The 19,462-nt window shown below is 37.5% G+C and overlaps 1 protein-coding gene across 1 annotated transcript in view; it reads right to left on the bottom strand.

The window, feature by feature from the left end:
• LOC134536067 (protein furry) overlaps window positions 1-19,462 on the bottom strand; it is a 737,387-nt gene that overhangs the window by 189,681 nt on the left and 528,244 nt on the right. Inside the window, exon 28 of the mRNA XM_063375635.1 lies at window positions 4,993-5,270. Within this exon, the coding sequence (XP_063231705.1) occupies window positions 4,993-5,270 (278 nt within the window). The remainder of the gene's footprint in view (window positions 1-4,992; window positions 5,271-19,462) is intronic.

Raw genomic sequence — 19,462 nt, 5'->3', positions numbered from 1 at the left:
CAAATTCTGCCTTTTTGTCGTTTCGACTCCAAAAGGAATGCTTTTTCAGAAAATCACAAAAGATGACCATTTCTGGAAAAGTTTAATGGAAGAAAATACAGTTCTACATGAATTCATTACTGCCAGAGTTGGTGGACCCAAGATTAACCCGCAATCTTCTCATAAGAGAGAACCTAAGTAAATAATAGGTAGCAATTTTGTTCAGTATCGTCTGTGGACTATGTAAGAAGAACAATATTAAAAATTATATTATAAGTATATTTATAAATAACATATTATATATTTAAGAAGGAAACTAAAACAATATGGAATTTCTTTCCATAACGGTGACAATGAGTTAACTCATTCATAAGCAGAGGGATTGTAATGGGTTGAAAGGATTTATGATATTTACAAACAAGTTTTTGAAGATGTTATCAAGCTCGCTGCTCAACCTTACATTTTATTTGTCAGAACCACACTAACGTGTCATGATGTAGTCCTTCAATGAAGATATTTAGAAAACACGGCGGTTTAATTTCAACTTAAATATTGGGTTTTACTATGTACTTTTTATAGGACTAGTATTTATACAGGTAATATGCCAAGTGCCATTTTGATTGGTAAATGATGTTTAACAAGAAAACAACATCACATTGTAATCAACCATCAATGTAAAGTAGTGTCCAGACATGTATTTTTAAGTCAGTAATTCAGACAGAATTATTTTTTACCTATGCAGTCACATTTGCCTGTGTGACATACACAATAACTTAGTGTTAACACGTTACTATCAACCACTAAAATAAGTATTTTGCTATATCGCTACACTAAACATATATGCAATTGGCACGCCGCGCCGGCTACGGTAAACTAAAAGACGCAGAGTGATTCAGACACATGCGAGGCGGCAGGGCGGCTCTTATCTGGCCAGTAGTGTCGGCGGGGGAGGAGGGTGGGGCAGTGAGAAGGAGGAGATAAGAGTAGTTCCGAATGTCGCCACTCAGCTCCGAGCAAGAACGACATGCTATGTACGCGGTCACGCGTTTACTCTCTATCCAGACGGCGCCCTTAAGTGGTGTATATGCACAAGGCAAAAAATAATAGGTATAACAATTGCGTATTTTGAGCGACGATCCCACACCAAAGACACCGAAACCCGTCAGGTCAGCTGTTCCAAAACTACGAGAAAAGTTATACAAAAAATAATACATGCAGTCTAGACAATATAAATACTATAAAAAAAAACCTCAACTAGAAAAATGACACTCCAAAACCCTACACAAACCTGCAGACAACTCGGGAAACGAACTAATGTAACCGCGTCGAAGGCGAAGATATCACAGACCCATCTGTCGACGCTGCAGTCGCCATCATCACGGAGCAGTTACCTACTGTAGCATACTGCTCCCTGATAGGCGAATGCAACGTCGACCGATATGTGGGTGATATCTTCGCCTTCGACGCGGCTACAACCCACAAGCCACGTAGCTTCAGACAACGTTTCCGTATTTTTTGTTTTTAAACTGTATCATTAGTCACGAAACGCATGGTACAGATTCTTGAAAGCACTCAAGGGCCCTGCATTACACCTTTATCTTCATTTCTCCGTCATCAAAAGTTACGGTTACCCCTCAAATATCATAGTTGTCCTATGTACGAGAAGACTGCGCGCCAGTTCAGAGGAGATACCATGCTAAAAGCACCAGCGAGCGTCACACTTATCATCCCGCCTCACTTTTTAAACCCCACAGTTAAAATAAAATACATTCAAAGATTGTAAACGTTGCCGTGGCCATAGGTAACTGTAAACTTAATCTGCGTGCATCGCATAATTTGTGAGGTTTCCAATGAATTTTATTACACTTGTTTCTTTCGTCCTACTATCTTGGTAAAATCAGGCATCACAAAATTTTCCGAAACTAACCCTCACCCCTTTCCAACACACTCGCGATGGCCCTTTTTCTTATTGGTAAATTTGGGTAGTGTATACTCCAGACAGCGTTCCTCGTGGAATATATCACAAGGAACATATTAAAGGCGTTAAATAAAGGTAGCTATATTCTCAGCCAGAGTTTGCACGTGGAATTAAACACAGTTTATTTCCCCGCCAGATTAAAAACAAATTTATCACGCTCTATATAACACGCGCGCTATAAAATATCCAATTCCAACCTGCATCCACGGAGAATAACGCCGTTTAGCGTTGCAGCATTATAAAATACAAGTTTTTACTGCCGCACAAAGCAGTAAAGCACCGCAAAGATGGTTTTAGTTTCAGAAACAATGAATATTGTTTCGGCAGTTGTTCGCTTTCAGTTCTCAGACAGCCAGATTTAACAATGTTGTTCCAAAGCGAACTGCAATCTCATTACCCCTCTCTGTTACACAATTTCGTGATATTTATGACGAAAGCTTATTTTGGATTGCTGCCCGTACAATACTGACAAAGTTTTGTCTATCACCAATATTGACATTTGAAACTTTCCTTTTCAATTCACCTATTTAACTGTGAACATGTTACACTATTATGATGCATTTATCTTAAAGAGGTATTTAAGTTAAATATTTCCAATAATTCTCTTAAAAATATACTCGGTTTGAGAGTGAATTTTTGATGTGTGAACATCTTAGCTCTCGGTATACGGCATTTGGTAGGAGTAACTTCGTAAATGTAACGGAAATGTGCAACCACGGTGCTGCCGTCTGTGGCGGATGACGCGAACTGAAGTTCATAGCGACAACGGGAAACTTTCTAGTATTAACTTTTTAATGGATTTAAACAAGATAGGCAATAATTTAATAAAACTTCTTGTCGAAAAACTGGTGTTTAGTATTTTTTCAAAACATTTTCTCTTTCACCGGAGCCATTTCATTAAATAGTTTTGAACTTTCGCTCTGCAAATCGAATGATTCGATAGACGACACAGCTGCTATTGCGGCTAATTCTAGCGGCGGGTGCGGAAAATACGTGAGTTACGCGTTAAGAAATGTAGTTGAAAACACAATTTTCGTATATTTATCACGCACGGCATTATTTTACAGATTTCTACGTTTAATTTCGTATCCAAGTTTCGCATTATACGTTTATTTGTAACAAGAGAACACATGAATTTGCTCGTTACCGAGGTTATATGTTTACAAAGCACTGGCGAGTACTAAAAGACTCAACTCCCACACACACACACACTCCTACACACCAACACACACAGACAGACACACACACACATATATATATATATATATATTTGCGTATTTTTCAAGACTAATATAATTCTTCCACCCGAGCCGAAAATGTTAATTGCTTGGCTGCAAGACACTTTATATATTTATATGACATATGATATTACTCATTCTGAATCGCAAACCTACTCGCAACAGGACGAAGACCCCTAGGATCTGAATTAAATTGACTGAATGACCATAATTGTGGCCTGGCGGAAGAAGTACGATGCACGCAACAGTAGAGCATGCTAATAGTACGACATTAAAACATTGCTTAGAAGCTCATCCATCTAATCACATGAAAGAGATGTCCAGGGGAGTGTGGGAAAAGTGTTCACGATCATTTACGCCTGTGTGTGAAGTTACGCGAACCCTAGATTCCTCTGAATGCATGGATCATTTCAGACTACCTTTAACAAAACCTATATTTGTACACAGCCACTTGATATACTGTTAACTACGCTCTTTCACTATATGAAAATGTTAATCTCATCTAATTTGTTCAAAATTACATAAATGCTATTCAAAATACATTAACATCAAAACATAAAACAAAAACTATTAATACGAGAAATTAAGATACAACAAATACACAACTAAACTAAAATATACATTATTTTTGTTTATTGGCATTTCAAAAATTTAATGAAATCATCTAAAATAAATACAATACCACGTCCAAATCATTCACTCGCATTCATCTACACAAATTCAAACCTAATTCTCTATGAGCAAAAAAACCTGTAACAAAGCAAGCATGTAGTCTGTAACCAACAAAAAATAAACCTTTCAATTTTGAACAACGCAAAAAAAAAAAAAAATTCACAATGCCATCTTACCAAAATAGCGGAAGGTTGAGGTCAGAGTCCCCAAATACCGTAAATTTGGGAGCGTAGCCCTTAAGGGCTCCGCCTACCTGGTCACACAGACGGTGCGCAGAGCTTCAGGAAAAACAACGCGATTTCAAAACTACTCAAGATATCCGAGTGGGGTATGTTTACGAAAGGCATTTAAGAGTTCGCTGAGGCCCGAAAAGTACTTTTAATTTTGGATCATGTTTTTAAACTGTATTTCTAGAAGAGTTAAAATGGCTAAAACGCATGTTTTCAGAGTAATTTTTAAGCGTAAAACAACCAGTACAGATTATTAAAAGCACTTAAGGGGCTTACATTACACCTTTATCTTCATTTATCGGCCATATAATGTTGCGGTCACCGCTCAAATTTCACAGTTATCCTGTGACGACGAGAAGACTACGCGTCAATTCAGAGCCTTGCGCTTAGAGGCGATACCGCGCTAGAAATACCATCGAGCGTCGCACTTATCATCCCGCCTCACTAACACACATACACCCTTGACGAGGCGGGCCCCTTAAACGAGAGACTTAACACCAGGGGCGTAGCCAGGTTTTTTTTTTAGGGGTTGAATCCCCCCCTCCATTATCACTAAATCTTTAATTAATTTCTTATTTATCACTCAAACAAAATTTCTTATTAAAATTAATAAAATTTTTACCATTAAAATATTTAAATGTAAGTACCGAAAACTGCTAAAATAGCACTATTTTACACCTTAAAATCCAAATTTTCCCGGAGGAGGACCCCTGGATCACCCCGCTTTAATACGGGGGAGCCATGCTTCTTAACACCCCCCATACACAAATCCTGGCTACGCCACTGCTTAACACCCACAGAGTGTAAATCTGAGGGGCGGAACCTTGATGTCATTAAAATAAACATGTATGGATTGTAATAATAAATGGTATGAGTAAAAGTGAATTGCACCGACCCGGTCCTGGCCGGGTCCTCGCCGCTGTGCCGCTTGGTGTGGATGGTGCCCTTCTCGACGGCCAGCTCTGCGCGGCTGCCCTGGTCCTGCGCGCCCGCGCCGCCCGCGCCGTCCGAGTGGCTGGACGTCTTGCGCACGGCGGCGAGGCGGTAGAAGGGCGGCGTCTCCGTGCGCTCGATCAGCCAGCTCAGCGTCTCCACGGTCTGCAGCTCCGCCATCATCTCGTCCAGCAGGCGGTCGGGCCGCGCGCGCGCCAGGTGCACCGCCACGCGCTTCGCCTGCGCACGACCACCACTCCGCTCCTCGCACTCCTGCACTCCTGCACTCCTCCTAGCAGGCAGCATTTATCACCATCTTTGACACCTATTTTTAAAAAAAAAAAAACATGGAAAAGATATAAGAATATTAAACAATTTGACTGTATTTGTTGTATCATGCTTATCATGTGCGCAGTTAATACAGGGAAGCTTGCCGGGATTTGGAATCGAACTGTGGAATTGATCATAACTTTTTTATTTTATTTTTTTATAAAAATACGGACTTCCTAAAAACATTATAATAAATACCATTTCTTTCTAAATATATCGCTTTTCTATACGTATCTCATTCTTGATGTAGCGACACGCCAACGAATGATCACAAATTACTGAACACATTTCCGTAATAATGTGATGTTTTCTTCCTCCGCATGAATTCTGCTCCCGACCGAGCCGTGGTCGAGTCCTTCCCCCGTGTCCCTGCGTCTGCCCCAGTGTTCACCTGCGCACATCTCGGGCTCCATCCGCAGCTCGGCGCCGCGAAATGGAACGAGCCGTGCCTCTTCGGGCGTGTCCTGCTACGTTAACTTGCACGGCGTTCCTTTCCTTACCACATGTTTCAGACAGCTTGCCTTTTCACTTCAAACTGCCTAACGCAAACCACTTGATACGTACATACGTGAAAGTAACCAACAAACCTTCTCGACAACAAAGGGGAGGTACAGGAGGCACAGATTTTTCTCTTCCTAAATAATATAATGCATTACTTTCTCAAAAAAAAAGAAAAAAAAATTGTACTGGAAAATTTTAATTTATCATAACATTAAAATTTTTATATTGATAGCAAAAAAAACCAATGAACTAATCTAATAATTTTTGAAGCACTGCAAAAAAAGTATTCATTAAAATTATTTCCAACAGCTGAATGTAAGTCGTCAAGGAAATACTTGGAACCAAGACTGTGTGCCCCTCTCTTGAATTAGTTCCGAGTACGCCACTCTTAAGCTCGTGTTTGTGTTGGAGTGCATCAGTATAACCTCTCGCGGTTGTTCGGCGATGCATCGAGGATTCCCGCATCATGTTCGCTTGCGCTTGGCTCTAGACGAGAGCAAGAGATCATCACACGGTCACGAAGCAACTACGACAGCGCGACGCCCACAAACTGCGTGTCCCGGTTCCTGCAGCATTTCCCATTCCTCCAACAGTCCACGAACTGTCTCCCAAGTCAAACAGACTCATCTAACTGCGAATCGAACCCATACTTCAAACATATGTTACTAAACGGATACTTCAAATAAAGAGTGTCTGACAGTTTGCACTAAATTGTGGACCTCTGCGCACAGGTGCTCATTTCAGACCGAATAGTCCGAACTGACAGTTTGGACTGAACTGAAGCCTCCCCCAAACACTATCAGTCTCGTGGTTACTGTTGATGTTGGATGTATCGTCGTTTCATCGTCAAACATGGAAGAAATTTGGAAGTGTGTGTGTGGTGTGTGTGGTGTGTGTGGTGTGTGTGGTGTGTGTGGTGTGTGTGGTGTGTGTGGTGTGTGTGTGGTGTGTGTGTGGTGTGTGTGTGGTGTGTGTGTGGTGTGTGTGTGTGGTGTGTGTGTGTGGTGTGTGTGGTGTGTGTGGTGTGTGTGGTGTGTGTGGTGTGTGTGGTGTGTGTGGTGTGTGTGTGGTGTGTGTGTGGTGTGTGTGTGGTGTGTGTGGTGTGTGTGGTGTGTGTGGTGTGTGTGGTGTGTGTGTTGTGTGTGTGTGTGTGTGTGTGTGTGTCTGTATACAGAACCTGGGCGAACGAACTTCGCTCAATGTCTTTTTTGTTGTAAAATCGTGGTTTTTCAGGGAAGACAAAGACAAGCAAAACTTATACTAAATATTATTATTTTTGTTTGAAAAGGGTTAGCACTGTTTCCGAGATAAGAGAAATTAAATATTTTATTTATAAAAAATTGTTATGTATTTATTTATACAAGCTGGAATGTTATTAAAAATGCGTATGGTAAATTATATATTCAATAAAATTAAAATTCCGTAAGCGGGCATACCATAGTAAATAAACTTAGGAAATTGCAACTAATGCCGCTAGATGGCAGTTAATGTTAAATGCGGTCTAGACAATATTGTATTGTTATTTTTTCTGCTCGTCACCAGCTAAGCCCAGCGTGTAACTTTATGTTAGTTATCATGACTTAGTAAGTGTGTTTATTAAGTGATGTACTGTTCCCAAATTGATTATTTACAGTTACCCTTAAATGTGTACTGGAGGATCCAGAAAAAAAGGAGGGGGGGGGGTCCCTTAGCTGCAAGCCCCACTCCCTAAACACAGGATTTATTTTTATGTTCTCCTAATTTCTTATCATAGTTCACCAAACTTACTTAAGTATTGTTACGAACGCAGACAGGACCGTGACGCGCGCCAGGTTCGGAGCGGGCTGTCGGCCCCGCACGGCCACTGACGTCACGCGCCGTCCACTGACGTAAGGCAATCCACGCGTACCTGGCCGGATTACAAGGATTCTCGCTACCCCCTTCCCCTCCGCTCCATCAATGACCCTTTTAGCGACCTGTGAATTCTGCGGGTTTCCCGAAGCCACCGCGCGGAGTGGCACGAATAAACACCGTCTTTCTGGACTTTTCGGACGTCGGGTCAGCGCAAGGTGACGCGACACTTAGGCCCGGTACACACGTGCGGACATTGTCCGCGCGGCGCCGCTGCGGCGCCGCAACGTTGCCGCAGAAACACATTCACACAGTACGGACAAATACCGCACAGTCTGAACGATGCCGACTAACGAGATGGATGTGTACAAACGTAAACGGGTATTCTTTGTGTAATTAGTATACAAATGTTTATTGGATACAACTAGGAAACGTTGGGTGCCGACTCAATGCTCCTGAGAGGCAGATTTGCAACAAGTTTTTTTCTTTGTCATCCTTTTCGTCAAACGATTCGCAAAATTTACGGCACATGTTGATCCACGCACTTCTTTTTTTATTACGGTCATGGTATTCTTCAACGGCTACGTTCCATATCTCTGGATAACTTTTAACTTCTGCGATGAAGAGTTCAACATCTAATATGTCTTCAAATTCACGTGATGCTGCCATCTCACTTTGCGGCAATCGACCGCACGTGTGCACTGCTCGATTGACACCAATGTACTAAGGAACGTAGTTGGACGTGCGGCGCCGCTGCGTTCCTGTGGGATCTACGGACAAAAATGTAAGCAAAGTGGACGTGCAATGGACGTGCGGTGCCTCTGCGGCGCCGCAGCTGAGTGTGCATTATTTATTATCAGTCAAGCCTTCCGAGAACGCATCTCCGGCGCCGCAGCGGCACCGCGCGGACAATATCCGCACGTGTGCACCGGGCCTTACAACCCTCCCTCCCCAAGTCGGTTCCAGAAAGTCTGCCAAGAGTATAAAAGCAGCGACGCCGGCCTCTAGAGTTCCGAGCGAAGAGCGGAGCAGCGGAGAGTCTCCCCCTCGGGGAGTGATACTGGCGATACCCGTGCGATCAGCGAGAGGTGAAGAGGGCAAGTGGCCCCCTTGCTGAGCGAACCGGACCTATTGGGAGGGGATACCTGCGAGAAGGCCTGGCGAGCAAGTCTGGCGATAGTTGGGGACTGTGCTGCGGCGTGGGCGAGTGTGCGAAGGAAGCGGACAGAGGCGGACAGAAGAGCGAGCCACTGTCAAGCCAAGCTCCAGTGGAAAGTGTTACTATTTCAATGACCAGTAAGAGTAATTGCTGTGGACAGAAATCTTGAGTGGAGTAATTAAATTTGTGGTGTAGACATTAGTAATAAATAAAACTGAACCAATTAATTGGGCTATCTCTTACGAATCCAGTTTTCTCCCCACATACTCGTAACAGTATTATTTTACTGCAGTGCTATAAAAACAGGACTTTTTGAAATATGAATAAAATGTACTAAATATTTCAATTCTAATGTACTAAAATTGTATTAGAAAATTTAATTTGGCCCTCCCCTGACCTTCATTCTGGATCCGTACTTGTGTGTGTGGTACCGAGAAAATGTAAGGTACTTTGGTATACATTCTAATGACAATATGATAATTTGTGAAGATTGCCTTCGTTTTAAATAAAAACAAACACACACACACACACACACACACATTGGTGCGTGGCCACTACGCTCGTCAAAAGTGAGACTTCACACATGAGAGGGAGAGGAAAATTCTACGGTAATCTAATATTTGAAACACTCGTAATCATTCGTTGAAGTAGATTTTTACTGGGGTCTATGTCTTCAATGGAAACTAAGAATAAATCAATGGGTTTAATGACAGCTAAAAATATGATTAATAACCCTATTGGAATGGAAATGTCTAAACACATTGTCATAATTTTAATGCTAAAACCGGATACAACCTCAGATTTTAGAGTTTAGAGTTACGAAATACGAGTTGCGAAAGTATGCGAAAGCAGGCAAAAGTATGAGTGTATGAGAAAGTATGTAAACGTTTACAGAAGTATTTAAAAGAATGTAAAATCACACGCTGTTGTTGATATCAGTAACGCCGCGCCATCTAGCAATCACTCACCGGCTATCTCTCTTTCTTTATTTCCCCCCCACCATGACAGCGTTAGAAAGTAACGCAAACGTTAAACGTGAGAATCTCGTATAAGAAGTATAACTTAAAAAACATTTACAAGATTAATTGTAATGATACTTAAAAATAACTGACTTGATAAGTTTCAAACAATAATTTTGCGAGTATCCTATATCAGTAGGCTACAATCACCAACGAGAAAAAAAACCAAAATGGTTAGTCAGGTATACAATTATTAGTCCTCGCAGTATTAACTTGACATTAAAATTTTAAAAAAAAACAGGGGTTCGATTTCATAACAATGTAAAACATTTTTGATAAGTTGAAAATCTAGATAAAAAATTTATATCTATGAAGTGCATCATTAATCCTCTTTTCTTACGAATAAAAGTACAAAAAAAAAAGCATTCAATATAATGATAAACTCGACAAAGAGAAATTACATACTTATGAGGGTAAATTAACTTGGCAAATCTTTAACACGCTTATAAACGAGATCGGCGGAAAAAAATTATATTATATATATAGGCTATATATAGGCTATATATCCTTACTAATATTATAAATGCGAAAGTAACTCTGTCTGTCTGTCTGTCTGTCTGTCTGTCTGTCTGTTTGTTACCTTTTCCCGACTGAACGGCTGAACGGATCGTAATGAAATTTGGCAAGGAGATAGATTATATCCTGGGGATGGACATAGGCTATCTTTTGTCTAAAAAAATAAATTTTAAACGGGTTAAAAAAATATAAATCTTAATTCTATGTAATGTGTGTCATAGATATAAAAACTGTTAGGGTCATTCCTCTATGTCTGCCGAGCAATAGCTTTCAAGCCATTACGTTACGTTTTGCTATTGTAGGAACTAAGTAGAGAGTAAGAAAAAAATAAAGATATTGACAGTTTGTAGTGTCGTCATATTTGTTTCAATTTTCAATACCGTTTTTGTATATTACAATTTAAATTGCAGAAAAAAATAATGTTTCATAGACACATAAATAGTGAGTGTGTGTCATTGAGGTTTCGCCACGTCAATTTTCTCCTTGGGGCGAACCCGTCCGCTTAATTAAATAAACAGCTTTTATCGTTGAATGATTTCATGATTTATTTCATGAAAATCTGCTCCCATAAAAAAGTTAGTTTTATAGACATTCAATAGGTGTCTCACTCTCTCTGAAGATCAATCTATGAATCGTTACAAATTTATTTCCTTTATTTTTTTAGTTTGATTTGATACAATATGATTTCACTAAAATTCAATTTCTACCCATTCCTATTTTCATTTCCACATTACGAAGTTTCACTTCTTCCACGCGGAGGGACTCCACGCAATATTTTTGCATGCAATTAAAAACTATTTTTTAATGATGCCAAAAAAGTATAACTTCTCATGCGCGTACCTAAGTACAAGCACCCACTTTTTAAATTTAATTTCTTCTATATATATTTTTTCTCCCTACCTAGGAAACTCATAATTCTTTTAAATTTCACGTGTATGTTTTCAATGTCATTCGGGTTGTACAATTTTTTTGTCAAATTGGTAATTATTTATACTTTGTTTCATTTTGGAAACATACGTATTTTAGGTATTATGACAAATAAAAAAAATTAGTTTCACTAACATTCTTAGGTTTTTATTGTGTGGATAGTTTCAAGTTTAATATTATGTAGGTACATAAATTCTTAAAATTATAATTTTTTTTCGAAATTTATTCATCCTATTTGTCAATATTGATATTTTTTTTACAGTACCTACTTATTTGCAAGGAGTTTGGTTTAGTGTTTATAATTAATTTATCTGCTGAGCGTCAAGAGTCTTAGGGATGCTGAGACCGAAGACCAGAAATATTTATCAATAATGTAATATATTGTTGAAAAATTTGAATTTTACTATTTCAGGAAAGTTGATTTTTTTTTATTAATTAGAATAGTTACGTGTAATTGCCATCTTCCTTTATTTCATATTAAACATTATGTTTGGTTGAGTGTGAGATAATTTTATTTATGTATGTTTTAATTTCATTAAATTTCTTATATCTATATATTCTTACCTACCTACTTCTATTAAATTTCAGGTGGATGTTAACATTGTCATTCCAGTTGTATAAATTTTTTTGTCAAATTAGTTGTTATTATACTTTTTGTTTCATTTTGGACTATGTTTTTTTTTTCCTTTTTTTTTCCCCCCTTTTTCTTAATTCAAAGATTTGGTGTGTATACAGAGAGTGATATCTCTATTAATTTCTATACACCTTTGGATAAGCGGAATATTGCCACCACAGTTTTACATTTATAAACAAATCCTACAAATGTTTTAAACATTATGACTAATAAATAACAGTTTCACAAACATCCTTCGTTTTTTTTTTGGTGTGTATAGTTTGAAGTTTAATATTATGTATGTACGTAAATTCTTAAACATACAGTTATTTATTAATTTTTTTAGATAATTATTCATAGGTAGATAATAAGCTTTCTATTTGTCAATATTGTTATTATGGTAGATAGGAGTACAGTAAATGCCTACATTCTTATATTCCTTTATATCTCTTTCGATTTGGAGTGTTTCCGAGCCATTCGGGGTCCTCAACGTTACCCCCCCCCCCCTCCCCCCAGGTGGTTAAAGACCCCAAATTTCGAAAGTTTAAAAAATTTTAAAAATCTATCTCTTTCGATTTTAAGTGTTTTCGAGCCATTCAGGGTACTCGAACCCCCCGCCCCCCTCTGGGAACAAAGCCCCAAAATTTCGACAATTTCAGGAATTTCAAAATTCTATTCTTTCGAGATGGAGTGTTCCAAACCATTCGAGGTCCTGAACATCCACTTTCCGCAAAAGTGAAAGCCCCAAAATTTCGAAATATAAGAATATATATAATTGGATTTTGGCATGTATGACGTTGATAAACTCTTAACACCGATCGCCATAAAAGTTGGCACATCGAAGTGTTTTAATCATGGAGAAGATTTTTATACTAACCAATTTTTTTGTAAATCGCCGCTAGATGGCGTTGTAGCGCATCAACTTCTAAACCTTTCAACCGATCGCTATGGGTAAACAGAAAACCATAGGTCACAGATACACAAACAGTAATTATGTGTCATTTCTTAATGTCCACCACACTGGACATATCGCTATCCATTTTTCTGTAACTCGCGGACAATATATCACCCGGTGTTCAGCTAAATATTTACATTCTCCGAAAGACAAAAAGCTTTGTTAATGTATTTAATAACGAAATGCATTAATTTTTTTTTCGGCTCTCATAGTATGTATTTGGTTTTGAAAAAAAAAATTAATGGCTTTGGAACGAAAGCGTTATAAAATTGACCATTCAAACTGCCAAATTCCAATCCGATACGTCTAGTTGCAGAGACGTTACAAGCCCAAGACGTACGGTCGCAACAGTCGATCTGCAAGGTAACGCCCGCACAGAAACTGAGACATCCTACTAATATTATAAACGCGAAAGTTTGTAAGTATGGATCGATGGATGTTTGTTACTCTTTCACGTAAAAACTACTGAATGGATTTGAATGAAATTTGGCCTACAGCTAGCTTATAACCTGGATTAACACATAGACCCCATATTAATATGAAATTCCATCCCTCAGGGAGTGAAAAAGTGATAATTTAATTTTAAAACAGAAAAAATCATAGGTCATAGACATACAAATAGTGAGTGAGTGTCATTTCTCTATGTCTGACACGATCATACACATAGTAAGGTCTGGCAAATTCATATTTTTCTCCTAGGTGAGACCGCTTAGTGGAGCTCGCAGCGGCTAGCAAAATAAAGGCGCTAATAACAGTTTTGTTTTTAACTTCGTCAATAGATAGAGTTGCCTTGAATTTTAAACGCACCATAGTTTGATGCGTTTGTCATGTCTTTAATTGTCGTTTGTTTGTGCCGTATGCGTTCCTATACCATTCATCCGATTGCGATGCAATTTTGGTGATTTGTTATGCGCATGCCCATGAAGGTTACTGAGACGGTATAATTATTTTTCAATAGTTGGAGCACGAATCGTGTCAAAAAAATGTGTTTATTTCATTTTATATAGCGGCACTTCGTCTGTTTTTGTTGTATAAGCGCGTACGCATGACACAATTTATTTCAATATAAAAGTGAGACAGAGATAGAGTGATATATATATATATATATACACACACACACACACACAGTGAGACAGAGACGGAGAGATAAGTTGAGATGGAGCGAGGTATAGAGAATGAAATGGGTTAGATAAAGAGATATACCTATAGATGTATAGAGCTATATAGACACTTATATTGTTCTATTATTATGCAGTGTAGTGTATGAACTATACTCTGAACTAAACTGTTGTCAGAAATAATAATATTATAAATAATAAATACAAATACTGATAGTTCTCTCTGGATATTAATTACTATGATTATTAGTACACTGTCGAGTATAGACTCTTTGGTTATTTTAAATTTGTATCTGGGCACCACCCTTATGTACAACTTAACTTCTTTACTAGGATAGGACTAGTGTAGTGTGGTACATAAGAGAAAAAGGAAATAATTTCACACTTCAAATCTAGAATTGGCATGAGATTGACAACATGTAATTTAAGGTCATTAAGAAAACAAACATATACACTGTAAAAATAATAACAGGGTAACATAGGATTAAACAAATAATCTTTAATCAGACAAAATATAGATAACTACTGGTTGGACCAGTGGTATACTATTATGTTTTCTTAAATAACAGGAGGTATGTTGCACACATGATAAAACACAACAAAAGTTCATAAGTTCAAATTAATAGTGTCTGTTGTTCTCAATCTAGAATCGAATTTTAGTGTGTAAAAAATAATGTTTATTATCTTCGTAATTTAATTTAATTTTAGTGTACCTCGGCTGAATTCAGTGTATAGATGTGGTAGGGCATTATGAGAGCTCCGTCTCATTTCACCTCTGGGTTAGAACTAATTAAAGTGTAGATCAGGATCGTAATTGGCTTTAAAAAAAATGTTTATCTCAATAGGGCTTTAATGTGTTCAGCACAAAACTCAATGTTTATATGTCCGTTGGAAATATTAAAATACGTGTATGCAGAAAGACAGTTCATTCAGGATAACATCATGAGTCAGTATTTTACTCACGGTAATTCACTCCTAATTACACGTCATATAGGACGTGCCCTATTTGAAAAACATGTAATTTATATTCAAACGACGATTGAAAATATCCTAGTAATAGGATGATCTAATTAGCTCGTAGATATTTCAGATTTTTAAGGGGATTGAAACCCAGGCTATCTAGCCAACGCCGTCGTTATTCCAAGACTTTTCTCTTAATTTCAGTAATGACGCTTATCTTAAGTAACATGGCCTCTTATTGGCCGAGACACAAATATCGTTGACTTAATTACCACATCAAAAAAAATACAGACACTTAACAATACAACTTAATATGCTAAAAAGTCTTAAATTTAAAACTTGTTTTTTCATCAATGAAAGTTTTGTTATGCAAATTACGTATAAAAAGTTCAATTTTCCGTTTAAGTCAATTGCTCCCTAGAGGGGTCTTGCTAATTGAGCTTCAAAGTCACTTGGGCTACGCAATAGAGTATGGTAGTCGTAGATATGTCCAAATACACAACATTAGAGCAAAACATAAAAATGTCAACAAATAATAATAGTTAAAAAAAAATGTTATTTATAATAAAAACAATACACTTTCTGTGTGTGGGACAGTCATGTAACAGCACAATATATAGAATATATAGAGATAGTGGGAAGTAAATATGTAGATATAAAGAGATAAATATAGATAGAGAGATACATAGATGTATATAGATGTAGATAGAGATAAATATATATATAGATGGATAGATGATTTGTATATGTGGAACTATTTCAAACATATTACAAAACAAAACTGAATGAGGCATTGCAATGCAGGCCGAGCATTAGCTAGATAATGGAATCTTTTCAATATTATAATCTCTTATTTTTCAGCTTTTTTCTATATTGCTTTATAAAGTCTAAATTGCATACAGACCAGGTAAATAACTATAAACTGGCAGAACGTCTGTCGGGATCTGAAAGTGATATAAATTAATTTTCAGACTTGACATTCAAATTAAGAATATAATAATAATTACTAACTACATCTGATTTCGAAAAAGGTCCCCTTCACACTGTGTTCAGCCCGGGCAACGCCGGGTATTGCAGCTAGTATCACATAAACTGAGACGGATCTCACGGAACAGAGTTTCTACATCAGCACGCAAACGGAGACAGACCCGTACGTATTATCTCGACAGTGTTGAGCTCTTCCATTTGCGTTGCTCCGTGCGACTAATAGAAGCCGAGTACTTGGCTGCGGTGATAGCCAGTTTTTAAATTTTATTTTCTAAATACGTTATAAATGGTTTCAAGGTTAAGCATATCTAGTGTTCTATAATAATTACTTCGCCGTTATTTTCAATATATATATATGTAAATTCTGCCCGTGCTATAATATCAATGCATAATAATTTTTTTTAAAAATTAAATTAATATTTCGTAACCTTGTAATGCAATCTCATTGGTTGCCAATTGTTACGTTACCGCGCATTTGGACGTAGCAGACGGGATAACGAAATGTTCCGGAATATGACTTTCCGTTTACGTGATCCGTCTCAGTTTCCGTGCTGTTGTAGAACGGGCCTAAAGCTACGGCTACACAGGCTATACTCGCTATGTTCGCGATGTTCGCTACGCGAGTAAAATAAAGCCAGCTGCATCTGAGGTGTCACTGACCACACAAAGCTGTGTTCGCTATGTTCAGTATGTCGTGACGCGGACAAAAATAAAAAAAAAACAGAGCTGACGCTCCTCAGGTAAGTTTGATGTTATTAGAGATAATTTTATTTGTTAAACCCATGCACATATTATAAATCCGAAAGTGTGTTTGTAGGTTTATTGGTTTGTTTGTCCGTCTTTCACGCTTTAACGGAGTGACCGATTTACTTGATTTTTGGTATGCAGACAGTTTTATTAAATTTTAAATTAATAACGAACACCTGTGCACTAAAGGTAGAGGCCGGGAAATTTCACAGGTTATTTCTGTGTCTAATGTAGTTTCTCTCATTTGATCACTGGCTGCTGTCCTCGCTAAAAGCCATTTTGGTCATGACGGGGTTGAATGTGATTTTATTGTTTGTTGTTAGTCTGTTTATTGGCTTTGATATTCTTATGGCATGTAAGACACTGTGGCCCAATCGTAGAAGGATACAGAAACCTACAAGAGTTTGAAGCTTAGTTAATGTCCAAGTTATTAAAGAAAAATAAGTGGTTATCATTTTAGATTTTTTGAAATTATTTTCCCACCATGACGAATAAAATTAGTGCTTAACGCGCGGGATTAGCATCTCACACTGTTAAATTTAAATACACTTTTCTGTGTTGGTCGTAAACAGTCTAATACATGTAGAAAAGTCTTTTAAGAATTAAGTTTTTGTATACCGTTATTGAAAAATGTATACACTTCCTACTTAAGGTTTACTGCAATCATTGTTATAAATTACGTTACATATCATGGCACTTTTGTTACTTTAGGCCCTGAATAAATGAGTTTCTTTTCTCACAGTAAATTATTGTAGTCCCTTCTCTTTTAAACAGAGGACAGAATGAAAATGACTTTGCTTGTTTTTAAAGACATAATATCTAGAAAGTAATTCTTCATCCATATGCTATACTTCAAAGAAACTTTGTAAAAGATGGTTTTTAGGCTTTTAAGAGTGATAAAAAAATTAATGGTTCTATCCTCCCCCCTACCCAATAAATAAATAAATAAAATAGGTGCTTGCGGTGCCCATTTATACAAACACGATCTTGATAATATTTAAATAGGTAATCTCACCGAAAAAACTCAGTTTTTGTATGCAAAAATGCTTGGTTTTATTGACAGGGCAACAGCGGTGGAAGGATATATAGTAGATGCACTACTTTCCAAGAACTGTCCAAAACTGTGTTTTTTTAAACTGCTGAGTAACTATTATTTTAAGAATTTTAAGAAATATCTATGTTTAAATATTAGGTTTACATAAGGTCTTACAAAATTTTTTGGTCATTTCTAAATTTGTAAAAACCTAAGACATGTAAAAATTAGGATTTTTGTTCACAAAAAAAATATAGTGTAAAAAATTTGATGGATAATTTTAGACTAATGAAAACGAAGAACAATCCCGGAGCAGTGCCGGCTGTCATCTCGACTCACCACTTCCTGGACCAAGCAAGATTCTCGAGTCTCAACAAGATAGGACCTAAATTTTACAAGATACAAGTCAACATTATTCCTGCAGTTCATCTCACACACCTCTTGAACAAGGAGAAAGCAACACCAACAGAGATCTATCGATACAAGTTTATCTAAAGTTGATATTGGAGTCATTTCTGAAAATATCTTTCACTCTTCTGCTCCAGTCATCGGAATCACCGTAGAAAACTTACACAATGTATTAAAATAACTTTTTGTCCCAGAATTATCATTCAAATTTCCTTCAACTCAGTTCAAAAAGAAATATCTGAAATTCCAGCACAGTTGACCTCAAAGATGGGGATGGCTTGCATATTCTAAGGTAAAAGATGGAGAGTATTGTAAATACTGTGCTCTTTTTGCATCAGATTGTGTAGGGAATGATGACTTTTCTGTACGAAATGCCTCATTAGTAGGCCAACCTTTTAGAAAATGGAAGGATGCATTGGAAAAGTTTCAGAATAATTCAAAGACTAGTTACCACATGTTAGAAAAAGTTTCTGCCGAAAACATTTTTAAAGTGACGTCATGGAAACTTTAATGTGTGGCAACTATTTTAAGCAGTAAGAGAATGAAAGAGCGAGATGAGAATAGGGCTGTTATACTACCCATTATTGAAACAATAATTTTAAAAAGAATCATATGCTTCATGGCTCCAGAAATGCATCCTACTTCAGCCCAGAATTTCAAAATGAGATCATAGGTATTGTGGCCAGCTTATTCAAGAAAGATTAGCAAAAAAATTTCAAAAATGCTGAATGTTTCTCCATTATTGGGGATGAAACACTGGATACCTCGGGTAAAGAGCAGTTCTCATGGTGTATTAGGTATGTAACGACTGAGGGCCATCCATCTCTCAGGGGAGATTATGTAACTTTTTTTACACTGACAGATCTATCTGCAGAAAATGTGACAAACAATTTTGGAGTCTTGCCATGGTTTAGATATTGACCTAGACAAATTAATTGGTCAAATACATGATGGAGCTTAAACAATGAGTGGTTGTAAAACAGGTGTTCAAACAAGAATCCTCCAACTCTATCCAAAAGCAATGTATGTCCATTGCTCTAGTCATCGCCTGAATTTAGTCCTCTCTGAATCACATAATATACCATTGATCTCAAACAGCCTTGGAGTTTTAAAAGAAGTAACCAAGTTCTTTAGGTACAACGCTCAAGCAGGGACCCTTATAAAAGAAAAAAATTGCTAAGATTGAGCCAGAACCAAAGAAATCTAGATTGTTGGCGGTCTGTGAAACAAGAGTTGCTGAGCGCCAAATCTCTATTAACACATTTGTTGAGCTTCTTCCTGCAATAGTTCCAAGTCTTAAAGATCTCTCAAAACTGGACTGGTCATTTT

Source organism: Bacillus rossius, chromosome 1, assembly GCF_032445375.1.
Source record: "Bacillus rossius redtenbacheri isolate Brsri chromosome 1, Brsri_v3, whole genome shotgun sequence".
Classification (NCBI taxonomy): domain Eukaryota; kingdom Metazoa; phylum Arthropoda; class Insecta; order Phasmatodea; family Bacillidae; genus Bacillus; species Bacillus rossius.
This window is presented reverse-complemented; position numbering and strand designations above follow the sequence as displayed.